The sequence below is a fragment of the Rhopalosiphum maidis genome, chromosome 1 (genome assembly GCF_003676215.2).
Source record: "Rhopalosiphum maidis isolate BTI-1 chromosome 1, ASM367621v3, whole genome shotgun sequence".
NCBI lineage: Eukaryota > Metazoa > Arthropoda > Insecta > Hemiptera > Aphididae > Rhopalosiphum > Rhopalosiphum maidis.
Genome location: NC_040877.1, coordinates 89,892,584 through 89,907,144, shown reverse-complemented (window position 1 = coordinate 89,907,144; position 14,561 = coordinate 89,892,584). Strand labels below are relative to the sequence as shown.

Here is a 14,561-nt window from a genome sequence, read left to right as displayed (position 1 = left end):
TTACACACCTCTCTTGTTATAACTTCGTAATTATTATTTTACATTGTATACTACTTTTATGATTTACCTATAGCTCTGCTTATTTATTAAAAATAAAGGACAACGACAATGGTTTTCGCTACAAACGTTAATAAACATATAACTATTTATTTTTGATAAATACAAAACAATGAAATGAATATGGGAGTGCAGTTAATAACGAACATAATAAGATGTTATTAACTGTCACAAACAATTATCAACAGACTCATTACTAATTGAAATCATAATGAAAGGATAATTTTTTTCAAACCTATCAAACAGGGTCGTGAAATTTACCGACACGTCCACATACAAAAACATCGACTTCTGGTTCACCCTTTTATTGTGACTGCCACAACGAATGAACGACTTGCCACTGATATCACACGTCGCAGTGGTACGGCTTTTCACCTGTGTGCGTCCGCAGGTGATTGGTCAACGTAAGCCTTTGAGAGAACGACCTGTAGCATACGTTACAAGGTTACGGCCTTTCACCCGTATGGGTCCGTAGGTGACTGGTCAAATTGTTACTTTGAGAGGACGACTTAGCGCACACGTCACAATTGTACGGTGTTTCGTCCGTGTGCGTCCGCAGGTGACTGGTGAAATTGCTACTTTGAGAGAACGAATTATCGCATACGTCACAATTGTACGGTTTTTCACCTGTGTGCATCCGCAGGTGATTGATCAAAGTGAGCTTTTGAGAGAACGACTTGTAGCATACGTTACAAGCGTACGGCTTTTCACCCGTGTGAGTAGGATAAAATGGTATGTTCTAGAGCCGCATCCCGCATCCCACCGCGATTAGGATTATTCGATATACTAATAGCTTCCATCTTATTCAATGAACTAAATGACACTATCGTTACCTTTATATTTTTCGCTGATAGATCATTTAAACATTAAGAGACAATGATATGTATTCAATTAAATATTCACACACTGACCATTTATATTGAACGATATTTATATGTATTCAATTAAAGAAAATACCCCTACCATTAGGATTATTCGTCAAAATTGTTAGTAGCTGAGTATCCGTTCTAGCAGCAAGTCGTTTTAAATCTGTTTTATTTAAAACTGTTTTAGTGTTTAAATTCTCGACTTCACTGAGTGTAAATTCTTGAATGTAGGACTTGATCCTGCAGATAAATTTAACACCATAGTACAAGTCATCACTCCTTCGAGATATGTAAATATATCATCTGATTTTCTAAGACGTATATTCTCACTTATGGGAAACATTCTATCTTTTATACTCGACCTACCTCAAAAATACAAGAGAAATTTATTTCCAGTGTTTTAAAATTTTTACAAGTGTTTAAACATTTTGTTATTTTTATTTCGTTTTCATAATTTAAAGATATTTAAATGTCAACAGTGTCCTTCGGTTTTCACACGTAAAGATAGTTTGGTCAGACATGGAAAAAATCATACCGGTATTCATTTTCCATGCACTATATGTCAGTCAACATTCACCTACAAAACCAACCTCACCAAACATTTGAAAAATGCTCATGGTATGTATAATTATTTATACAATATTATTTATATCTAATATTTTTTCAAAGAAATCGTTCCGGCTCATCGTCAGCCTGCACCGAGTGTTACTCAACCCACCCGACAGAGTGTCATACAGTTCGCTCCTCGCGTTACTCCACAGGGAGATATACAGATTGCTCCTCAAATGTTCGTTCCCGATATCCCGGCCGGTGGCTCGAACATAGAACAAATGATAACTGATAACAAATGATAACTGGTTGTATGCATACGTATATGATAACAATAATACAAGTCGCGCACGTACGCGGCGGCGGGATGCGGGATGCGGTGGGATGCGGGATGCGGCTCTAGAACATACCATTTTATCCTACTCGTGTGTGTCCGCCGGTGTATTATCAGTACTCTATTACTGATAAACTCCTTGTCACACATGTCGCATGAGTATGATTTCTTATCCGTGCACATACGCAAGTGTACTGTCAATTCACTGTTACTCTTTTTAGAATCAATCCTTGGACAACCAACGTAGCACAGATAGGGATTTTCTCTCGTCCCTGTCCGTCGACGCATCGTCAGATAACTCTTCTGAATAAATGCCATATCTCAATAAATCTCATACAAGATTTTCAAAATTATTTTTGGTATCTAGATGCCAACTATTACGAAAACAAAATATGTTTTAAATAATGTATTTACAATTTAATGTATTGAAAATTAGATTAGTTGTCAACACAATTTTTTAAGCCAGTATTGTGTTTGTCTCTGTTTTATTCAAACCGCTTATGTTATAAATATTATCATGAGATTAATCAAACGTTTTTAATAGAAATAAAATTATTTTTAATAATTGTATACATATAATATGATACTGTTCACGACTCACACGGTCTAATTTATCTATATTATTATCGATGATAATCGCCATCGTTGGTGTGCACTGTGCAGTCTTCGCTCCGCCGTACATCCGGCTAGTTTGCGGCCTTTACTGTTTTGGTGAACGACCGTTTTGTTCCGGATGTGTCGTGTAACATAATCGACGTTTCACCGTAGCTTTATATTTTAAATAATACATTTAATTTAGTATTTACTTAAAATGTATTCTGAGATTAAACGTTTAAACTTAAACGAATAATTATAAATTAATATTCGATTATGAGAAATTACACATGTTTTCAAAAACAGTTTAATGTTGAATGTTGATTAACCATCCACCCCGAACACTGAATCTAATCTCTATTCTATACACTAAAGAACGTCAAGACTGCAGCTGTATCAGCTATAAAATATAAAAAAAAATCTTACAATTTACCATTATGGTTAGTGGTTACATAATGCAGCACTGGTTACTGATTGTTAGTACTGGGTTGAAAAATTGCAATCAATTATCAGTATAGTATAATAAATAATATTGACAATAAGACAATGCGCCGATGTTTGACGTCTCTTTATTTTAAAATTCTTTAAATCAATAATTTTTTAATAAAATATGCATTAATATGCTTAAAATCATTAAATATGCAAAATCATGTAAATTTGGCTAAATATGCAACATTAATTTTAGTATTTAAATTGTATGTACTATGAAACGAATTTGTATCGAATCAAATTTTTAATATGCCACTTCCTAAAAAACATGCAAGTGCATAAAGTTCCGAGCCCTGCTCACTATTAATTATTATCGATTACGGCCGTTATCGCTGTTATGGGTATCGTAGAACAGACATAACATTTTTTTTTACTTCTGTTTTTACTTTTTGCAGTAAATTGAACGAATATTTAAACGTCCATGTCACAAACGGATTACTCAAATTAAGAACTATAAACATTAAAATTATTTTTTTCAACATGTTTATAGATTTTTGTTATCGAACAACATATTATAGAAATTTTGCATTCGTATTTTGCATTAGAATCCATTTAGTGTTTTTGTTTTTAATAATATTACAGTAAATTGGGTTTAATAATTTCTTTAAAATTAAAGAGAACACAGACAATATTTTTAACTTTAAATCTTGGTCGATTTACTGTAATATTATTAAAAACAAAAACACTAAATGGATTCTACTAAACACAAATGTTATATACTTATATAATATATTGTTATTATAAGACTGAGACAACATAAGCGGGAATTACGTCCTCTAGAATCCTACAGTCTCAGTTCCATATTAATAGGGAGACAAACATTTTTGATGACCAATTTTAAGAGTAGCGCTGAGCCTTGAACGACATACGGCCTGCAGACACGTGGTTGTTGAGGCTGTTCACATTACTCGGTGACGACCTGGCGTCGCAATATGGTAGCAAGACGAAGGTAGAACATTTTCAATGAACTCGTACAGAAAATTGCAAACAGGCTGTTTTTAAAGAGTTCGGTATAGACAATTTTTTATGTATAATACGGATTGTATAAACGCGATTTTAATAATATATTATTGATTGTTAAAAATAATAAAATATTTTAAAGTATATTTAGCTTTATGAGCTATGCACTATGGCCATAAGATGTGTCAACTTTTTATTAGTGTTTTTAGTATTATTCGTTTAGGAACTATATTATGTTATAGTTTTTAAAATTTTACATAATATAAATATTTGGTGATATTTTAAAGTTAAATACTTAATTAATTTTTTTGTAACTCCAGTTATTCGTTTTTGAGTTATAACAAAATAATAACAATTGTCTGAGGAGACATAATTATTTTACGAGTGAATATATCATAAAACATTTTAACTAATAGGTATTCATATAAAAATGTATTTTAATTTTTAAGGGTGGAAGTAAGCTTGTATATGTTTTTAAATTTATATTAATAATAACAATTATGTGGAATCTTGTAATAAATTTTCAGTTTTTATTAAGCAAAAACAATTTTATCGAAAATTAAAAAAATCAACATAATACATTTTTGTAATAAGTTATAGTGATTGCAGGAAATTTAAAAAAGATTAGTATCTCAAATTATGTATCTAGTAATTACATAGACAAAACACTTTAAATTCGTTAATAAATTACCTACCTAATAAAACAATATTATTAATCCTATATTAAACATATATAGTTATTATTTTTATTTTTAAATTATTAATTATCTTTAAGAAAGTATATAATTTTTAAACTAAGAATGTTTTGCTGCAATTCGTTCGTACACAATGCTGACCGCAATCGCCGAATTCATAGCATGTCAATAGTTACTACCTACCGTCCATTATAATATGGTTTACGTTACTCGCGAACAGGTTAACCGCAATAATTTCCGTCATCGGTCAGTCGGTCCGTGAGAAAACGCGGTTATCAACGGCCTTTTTCTCCAGATCCGTCGTGCCGTTACAGTTTTTTTGGTCACAGCGAGTGCGTAAACTCTTATACAATGTGACGACATTTCAACGAAACGAGTCTTGAATACATATACATATTTTTTGTTGCCCCATCACTTCCGGTCCGAGAAACGCGTCACCTATTTGCCGATGTATATCAGTCACCTATGTATCTTCCCATGTTTCTTATACTACGACCGTTATTAACAATTATTATATTTTATTATAGTTTCACCAGTTAGTAAACTTTACTTTTTTTCATTCGATGTGAAAAATTAATGGTCTTCTGACATTTCGTTGATTGGGGTAGGAGAGGGGCAAAAGCCTGTTAGCCACCCTCGTGTGACCGTATATATTATACGCATAATTTACACTTTTTAAATATTACGAGTTTTCTAGAAAAATGTATACCGATACCTATGTATACCTAATTAGATAATAAATAATAACTAGTATGCGTGTTATCATAAAATATATGTATATTGATACTTGAATAAGTATACCGCCACTAAACCATCAAATTATGCCCTAAAACCTCCAAAATATATTAAAATATATGCACTATACATTTTGGTTTATTTCATAAACAACACAGTAAATCGTATTTTATAATTACATAGCATACCTAAAATAAGATCAGCCAACAAAAATATGCAAATCCGTGAATAAGGGCTTTAATAAAAGCTTCCCCCGTCAAGGAGGTCTGGTCAAGCCTACTGCAGAGTTGTACAAATATTATTAAGTTATATTTTTACGAAATGTAGTCAATTAAATTATTTTGGCAATCAAACTATTTTGGGTAATATATTATAAACTATGAATATTTTGATACAAGCAGATTCAAATTATTAGATTTATTGTAGATACGTTAATGTATTATAAATAATGGCACATGCCACAATATGCCGTTTAGTGTTTAAGTTGTTAATACTATACGCATATACCAATATTATAATTGTATGGGGCTATATTATATACTTGTGGTTTGTGCTAGTGGTACTACAGACATTTCTGACTGAATTTAAACATTTATGTTTATTTAAAAAATTATTTTTAATTTTCAATAAGCTAGGTATATTAAAAACAATTTTAAGATTTCATTAAAAAAAAAATCACTCTGACTAATATATTTTTGTTTACTGTTATTTTGTAGTTTTTCAAAAACCTTGCTGAAATACTTAAAGTGTCATAAATTTTAATTTCCAATCTATTAAAGTGATGTTGGAAGTTTTTACTACTCCCGTGGTTATATAGCCTAACAGCAAAGCCAATGTATTTAATACTCCACTCGGAATCTAAAATTGTCAGTTTTAGGAAGACAATTAATAATCAATTAGTTACCATTATATCAATAATCAATACATATAGTTATCATAAAAATGCAATCAGTAGTGAATAGAGTATTGTTAATTGTTATATTCATGAAAGATTATAGAGATTAATACCACAGTTCAGAGTAGAAAACCAAATAAAACAGTCAGCAATAATCAATATTAAGATAAACTTAGATTCAAAATACGTAGGTATATATTTTTTTCACAATATAATACATTATACTGACAGGAATAATGATAATTATTACTTAATAAATGTGTTAATTTCAATCAACCTATGTCTATACTTTTCACTATATTCATATTAGTTATTATTGTTTTTTAAATATTTATTATTCATACAAAGAAATAGTTAATATTATCATTATTCAAAGTTGTTTGTCTTATGTTAAATATTTAATGATTAAATGATACAATTTAAAGATCACCAAATTACCAAATATAATTATAAAATGTGCCATGTAGTACAAGTGCTACATGCAGACCAATATAATAGAATTAGTTCAATCAAGATATAATGAAAACATACAATTTTAATTCAACCAAAATTTTAATTTTAATAATATGTATATAGTATATTATATAATTAACAAAAAACAGCTTGTAAAATTGTTACCAAATGGTAAAAAAAAAAAAATACTGTAAACAAATCATATAAAGGCAGTTTGCTTTATTATTTATCAACATTTACACTATTTTATGAAAAGTTAAATACATAAGAAATAAAATACAAAACAGTTGTCAAATATATTCAAATTATCCGTAAATCCATAACAATAAATAATCCGTATTAAATTGACACATTAAAAAGAAGCAACATCAGTAAATTTACGTTTAAAATACGTTTTCATATTTACATTTGTTGTTTTTAGTAGATAATAAATATAGTAATAATCATATTTCATAATAATATAATAATAATCAATTATTAAAAGTTAGAATCAAATCAAAACAAATTTATTCTATTTATCACTTCATTAGCGTCTATAGAAAAAATCATCATCTTATACCTTGTACAATATAGTTTCCCAAAAATAAGCTTATCACATTTATTTAAGCACACTAAAATTGATTTATACACATTGAGCTTGTACGAATAACAATAATTTTGTGCAAAAAAAAAAAAATAATCAAACAAACTTCTACACTTTTTTGTCGTATATACAAAAAAAAAGTTAATTTTTACATCCAATTACCTTAACATTTATATGTAATGTGTGTATTATTAACTAAAATAAATATAATATATAAGTTAAAATAAATTCATACATACATACATATGTATTCATATTTAAACACAAAAGCTACTCATATTTGAAAATGTTATTTACGTTTTTGTTTTGGAGGTATATCTTTTTGAGATCAAAGGCACTGGCATATTCATTTAAATGAGTTAAATGAACAAAAAATATAAATATAAGTATGCATGTATACATACAAATATTAACATTAAATATTTTTTGTTGCACAGTTATAAAAAATAGTAAATACTTACACTGTCATGTGAAAATATGTTTATTATAATATTTATGGCACAAAAATGTAAAATAATTTTGTATTCTTTTAATTAATTTTAGTTTGTTTGATGAAAATAAACATTTTTACTAGCAAATACCTTCCGTTAATATTTTTTTATACACAATAAACAATAACAAAATAATAATAAAAGAAAAATCCAATCATTTCAAAGACAATCAGTCTTTATTACTCAGCACTTTAAGATAAGTGATAACATAATAACATATACACTTATTTATATACACACACAATACATACACATACGTGATCATGCATGCATGTTCATATATGTGTGACTGTTTATGTATATTAAACAAGATTAACTCAAATAAAGTATAAATATATAATTCTGAGTAAGTAAATGGAAATTGTCCTTGAATTTCAAACATAAGAGTGTAGCCGACATTTTTGTTAATCAAACATATGTAATCTACGCATAAATTAATAATAATGTGGATGTGGGCTACAAGCTTTTTTTTTTTGCAAAGCAAACCTATTTGCAATACTTAAACTAAAAAGTTAACTTAAGATTTTTGATTACAGTTAACACCTGGAATCGCTTAAGTTATAAGAAGCTAACTCGAAACATATTTTTTAATGATTAAATTTAACATTGAATGATCTAAATAACAATACATAATTATTAGATGAATTCTTAAAACTACAACAAATATTAGAAACTAATTTTAACAATTTATATATTGTATAATATGTATGTTTATACAAGTAATATATTTCCACTTGTACATATAATAAAATATAATATTAACTTAACATAGCAAATAATATGTGTATAGTTGTAGAATGTATAAAATAGTTGTTACTTTAAAACGAACACATTTTTTTTTTATGTATATATAATTAAATAATAATATTTATATATTAATATGATTAAAACATCGAAAATTAACATGAATTTACTGGGCAACATAATTAAAACATTTTCATAGACTTGTCTTTAAAATTTCCAATAGAACACACACAATCGTTTCAACTAGAACAAAAAAAAAAAAAAAAAACATAAATAAATTCACAATTCAAAAAATAGAATAAAAAAAAATTGGTTATTATAATTATTATAATAATATCGATTAGGTCATTAAACATTAACATTATACATTGTACATTTAATGTGTCTGTTTAGTCTATTATCCATTTATTTCAAATAAAAATTAGAATGCAATATTCGAATACTGCACTGTTAACCGCCCCCCTCTAGATTCTATACACATAACACGCTAAATCTTAAGAACGTGATGAAAAATAAATTTTTAGTCATTCCCCTCCCTATACACACACAAAACTGTCAAACATGCTATATGTTCAATTTACATCATGCACATCAGAAAATGTACGTGTATACTCAAGAAGAAATAGAATATTATTAAATTAGCATACACATTAATACATTTAATAATAAAATAATTGATTCAAAAAAAATGTTTATGTTGTTAAAATTTTTAATTTATTACTGTTTAAATTATTTGGTAGACTCCCGTTAATTCAAAAGATTTTAAACAAATCCTTAAACGGTGCTCAAATAATTATTTATAAGAGAATATAAATTCCTGCATTTAACATATTGTATTAATATTTGATTGAATATAGGCATAAGGTATATTTTTAAAATTTAAAATTTAATGTGAAGTCGACTGCAAACATAAACAATGAAAAATCACTAACGACGTTTAACAGAATTAAAATAATGTTATACCACGTAATTTTCATAAGACGTTCTAGATTTTCAACAACACACATGGACAGAGTCCACTACTGATTACCTACATCAAATTTACATTATGAAAAACAATCGAATTTCTTATCAAGTTGACAGTGAATGAAGTATCTATTCAAATATTGAAATATACTGCTCACATACAGAAAGATTATTAATTACTTATGCATACCTAATATTATTATTATTATTGTTGTTATTATTATAATATATAGTATACTGTACACGGACAGCGCACGTCCACATACAACTAACGGTAAAATAGAAGGGCACATCAGCCGCGATTAACGCGACCTTTGAACCTTCGATTGTTATTAAATTCTTTAAAAATTAACGTCAATTAAAACGTCTATAAAATATCCATGCTTTAATTGCATGATTCTTAATCACATTAGTTATTACCATATTATATTATAATTGTTGTCGTGTTGATGAATTCGAAAAAAAAAATGCTGCTGATACGATCGATTGAAATATGGCTAGCGCCACCAACGCAGAATACAATACATACGGTGGTGGTGAAAGCGACCCGAGTCGTAAGAACCCGGACGCGAATTGAAAGCATTTTAATAACACAAGTGCACTGTCCGACCTTTTGGAGACCGACGAGACGGCGAAGAAGTTAAGATAGAGAGAGGAACGGTAATTGAAATCCACGACATTGTTTCACAAAAAGGCGCCACTACACCGATAAGGGGAAAACAAAAACCCTTGTGAGGGAAGAACACGACCGATAGTAACAAAATCTTACATAATTAGTACCGGAAATGATATGACACGGGGCTATAAAAATAGTAAAGCAAATACAACTCGGTCTTCCTTTAAAAATAAAAAAAGCAAATAAAAAACTGCGACCGAAAATTTGAGTGGATTAGCTCGTCGCCGTCGGGATTAAAAATAATTGACATATATAGAACGGTTCTAGGTTCTTTTTCTCGGGTATTCTCAAGAGTGCTTTACTGAAATTGAATCATTAACGGATATTGTCAGTGCTCCGGTTACAACAGAATACCCAGAAACCACTACTACTCCGAACGTTAGTGAGAACGGCGCATTAATACAAGATAACGAGACGTTCAGTAATTTATTAAAAAAAAATTATATTTTTTTAATTTCATCATCAGTGTACTAAATACTCGTACACCGATTAAGACCCACCCGACGTACACATATAGAAATGATTTCACGTCACCGCCGCCGCGTTGACGTGAATCCGCTAATTCCGAAACACTTCGATACACTGATAATATTAATAGAAAAGAAAAAAGGTATGCGTTGCAACACCATGTACATACGTTCGAATCAATAACCACGAAATATAGTGACCACTAACACAAAGTATTAAAATGTTGGAAAAATATAATATTATAGTGATTTCCGTCTGTTTTAATACAAATGGCTAAATATATTTATAAAACTGCGGAACTTAAGTGAGCTAAGATTTCATATTATAATCAAAACAAACCAAAGCGCGCTTGGTGTAAACATTATTATTTATTATTACGATTAAACGGGAGGTATTTAAGACTGCAAAAAGTCGAAAAACATATTTTTAACCATTTTCTACACCCGAAGTTTCGAGCTATATACCGACGATATTCAACACAAATCAAAAATGGTCCAATACACAACCGAAGATTTATTTTATACATCGCATTATATACACACATCTTAAACTCACACACACCTTTTTAATGGACCCAATGGTGTCCGGAGCTAAACGACGATTGGTCGTGGCTGACGGATGCCAGTGTCTGCGTAGTGGCTACCGACGGTTGCGGTTGTGGCGGTGGATTGAAGTTGTTAAAGTCCAAGCAGCCGCCCAGACTAACTTCATGGCTGATCACTTCGTCCACGTTGCACTCTACAGGCGGGAATTTATCCAAGTTGATGTTGAGCTCGTCGAACGACAGATGTGATGAGCCCATAATTTGTCCAACCACAGTGGCCGACATGTTGTCATCCTGCTGGTCGTTTAACATGTTGTCGAACGATATACACTCCTGGGGAGGAAAAAAATTAAGTTTCAAGTCTACTTGTTTTTGAAAGCGTATCATATACGTATATATAAAGAATTGAAAAAGTAAAAGACAAAAACGGACTTTACACGTCCAAAATCAAAATCTGAACTTTCATTTTTTAAAAGTAAGTCAAAAAATTTATGATTTTGCTAAAATTGATTATTTACTGAAATAGGTTGTTATACTATATGATACTACAAGAGTTGGTAATTATATAGTAATAAATAATTACAGCAGTGACCATCCTAACCCAGATTACAACAATGATGCTTCCCGTGCGGCGTACCTGTTTTATATAAGCGTTCTCAAGCTGGTTGAGGTTGAAACACGAACACCCTTGGTAACCGTGGATAGAACACGACTGAATCGATAAGCTACTGTACGGCGGCGGGGGTGGACGGTTATCCAAGAACACGTCTCTATAGCTTTCGAGCGTCTGTAGCGGTTGAGAGAGCCGGACGGTCTGCGCCAGCGACCCGGCTAGCTGATCGGCCTGACCCTGTTCTGCCACCGAGTCCAGGCCGTAGTCGGCGGTGCTAAGCTGCTCACTGAATATTGGTGATAGACGGCCGGTGGATGAAGCGTTTGACGAAGCCCGCGCTCTGAAGTCGGGACTGTAATGTATGAGTACCCAAAGATTAGTGATGTTACAAACAGCAGTTGCAATTTTTGAACCGAACTGATTACTGATAGGTAAATTGATTCGGTTCGAAAATCGAACTAATTATTTCAAGAACGACTTATTGTTTATTATTTTATTGTCTAGTCAATAATATTCGATTTTTGAATTATGTAAAATATATTTTAAAATTGATTTTAACATTTTAGTTTGGTTGAGGCTTAAAAATGTTTAAGATTCAGTTGATGGAATTCAAAAATCGAGGCACGTAACATCACTAACAAATAAGACGCAATAAAAATACAATCATGATTGTATTTGCGTTTATAGTGTTTATACCAATAAATTGTTACATACATAGTTCCTTTTCAAAATTGTCCCTGTTCACGTTTCGTAAGTCAATTACTCTGTATACATCAGTTTAATATTTTCGGCTACAATTCAATTTCAATACGTTTTTAACGACAAATCACGATCAAATGTTCCAAAAGTTACAAAAATCGACGCTTCGACGGTAAATTAAATATTAATAATAGACTATGATTACCGTTGCGAGTTCGTCGAATAGTTTACGTTACCACAGAAATCGAACGCGCTCGTCATTACACGACAACATATTTTATTTCCTACCTAAGTCCAGTAGACATATAAAACACGACCGATATTGAGTATTACATAGTATTTATAAACTAATAGAACAAAAATTAAAAAAAAAAATTACCAACCTGAATTGGAATCCCCTTAGGGGTGACACAGGTATCATGTCGGAGTTTTCAGAAATCGAAGAGCTAGGACTAGGCGTGTTTTCGGGATGCAAACCGTTGCGAATGGCCTCGACAACCTTCTTCACGCGCCCACGTCTTTTCTCGAATTTGGGTGTCTCCATGGACGTGGCACGGCGCCTGGATTTTCCGGTCGTCCGGCTCGCATTGTGGTTGATCTGCCACCATGACGACTTGCCAGTGCCCTCGTTTTGGATCTTTTCGAACCGACTGTGAAGTGACAGATTATGACGTATAGAGTTCTGCAAACACACGCCGAAACGGCCAAATATTAATTATACGATGGCGATATACCTAGTCTTAAGTCATTATTATACATAGAATACAAGTAGCTGTCGGGTACAGAATGCGCGTCATTAAATACATGTTACACGCCCTAATGATCATTTAACTGGATAATAATATGGTTATTGAAATAATCGACCGAACTCCAAACTATATAATATTGTGAATATAATGAGTGTAATACAATTATTTCTAACGCATTGTATAAATAGATATAGAGTTTCTTACGAGTTTTATTTTGTTTTTGTTTCCTCCCCCCACTTAAGTATTGTAACACTAATATACATTATACATTGTGCTTAACAACGAATTTCAACGTAAAAAACGAAGAAGAATACGTTGAATTTCGAGATTATGTCAGATTATCTGGTAATCTATATACCTACAGATATATTCGTATAATATTCTAAGTGTTAACATTGATCGTCGTTGTCGTTAAAACACTATATGAAAAGACAAACCTTGACGAATACTCCCACCTACGACCGAATGAATTTCGGAATACAAATTATCCGTTTAATGTGAATATAAATTATGTGTATTATAACTTATAAGTAGCATATTAATAAATCATGTGTGGCCACCGCCGGCGTAAAATTTAAGTCCTAACGAAATACAATATGGTAATCGGTTAATTTTCGGTGTCCTCACAACTATTCCCTACGAAATTCGTAGCATTGGCACACGGTTGACAATGTTATAAACGTATCTTGTAACACTACAGTCGTCTTATAGAAATAGCGGATCGCCATGCCCTTTAATATACTCAAGGCTGAAATCCGGGAATATAATATAAGTATTATATCAAGTTACATATACACACAACGAGCGGTAGAACATCATGGACCAATTAGTCCGTGTGTGGCATGGATAGTATGAATCCGAAATCATAATTTTTATTTATAGTCGAAATATGTATTTGATTTCGTCGCCTCCAACCTACAAAATAGGTTAAAAAAAATTCTCTCTACAGAATATATTCATTTTGTAATAAATTAAATTATTGTGCTATGTCCATACGACCTTCAAATTTTTTTTTCAATTTGATTAAGTTTTATTAAATGCACGACAGACAAGGATGGAAGTACCGAAACACAAGTGTAATGCGTAGTAAGTGCAATAGTCCCGGCCAATGACAGTAGTTCTATAACAAGGGTTAAGTGAAAGATCAACTTTATAAGCAGACTCTCCTTAGCCTACATTAAATATTATTATTTATTTATTTACGTAGTTCTTTAAGACTGTGGTCGATCTAAATGAACGTTATTGGATTTTAGAATACACTTAAAAAAGTAACTAATTATTAAATGTCAGTTTAAATTAATTCAACATAATGAAAATAAATCAGAAATCATAATTATAAATTACAGAATAAAATTTGTGTATACTAAAATATTTCATTCCGATTACCTTGTTCAGACCAAA

The 14,561-nt window shown here is 30.8% G+C and overlaps 2 protein-coding genes across 2 annotated transcripts in view; both read right to left on the bottom strand.

The window, feature by feature from the left end:
* Positions 1-403: 403 nt before the first annotated feature.
* Positions 404-2,124, bottom strand: LOC113552671 (zinc finger protein 271-like). The gene is given in 2 exon segments (XM_026955517.1): positions 404-768; positions 1,896-2,124. Coding segments are annotated over 2 exon segments (594 nt in total).
* A 5,618-nt stretch (positions 2,125-7,742) lies between these two features.
* LOC113550905 (forkhead box protein O-like) overlaps positions 7,743-14,561 on the bottom strand; it is a 40,236-nt gene continuing 33,417 nt past the window's right edge. Inside the window, exons 2-5 of the mRNA XM_026952860.2 lie at positions 12,795-13,093; positions 11,737-12,064; positions 11,117-11,432; positions 7,743-8,688 (exon numbers count right to left, since the gene is read on the bottom strand). Coding sequence (XP_026808661.1) covers positions 11,121-11,432; positions 11,737-12,064; positions 12,795-13,093 — 939 coding nt within the window. The 3' untranslated portion in view covers positions 7,743-8,688; positions 11,117-11,120. The remainder of the gene's footprint in view (positions 8,689-11,116; positions 11,433-11,736; positions 12,065-12,794; positions 13,094-14,561) is intronic.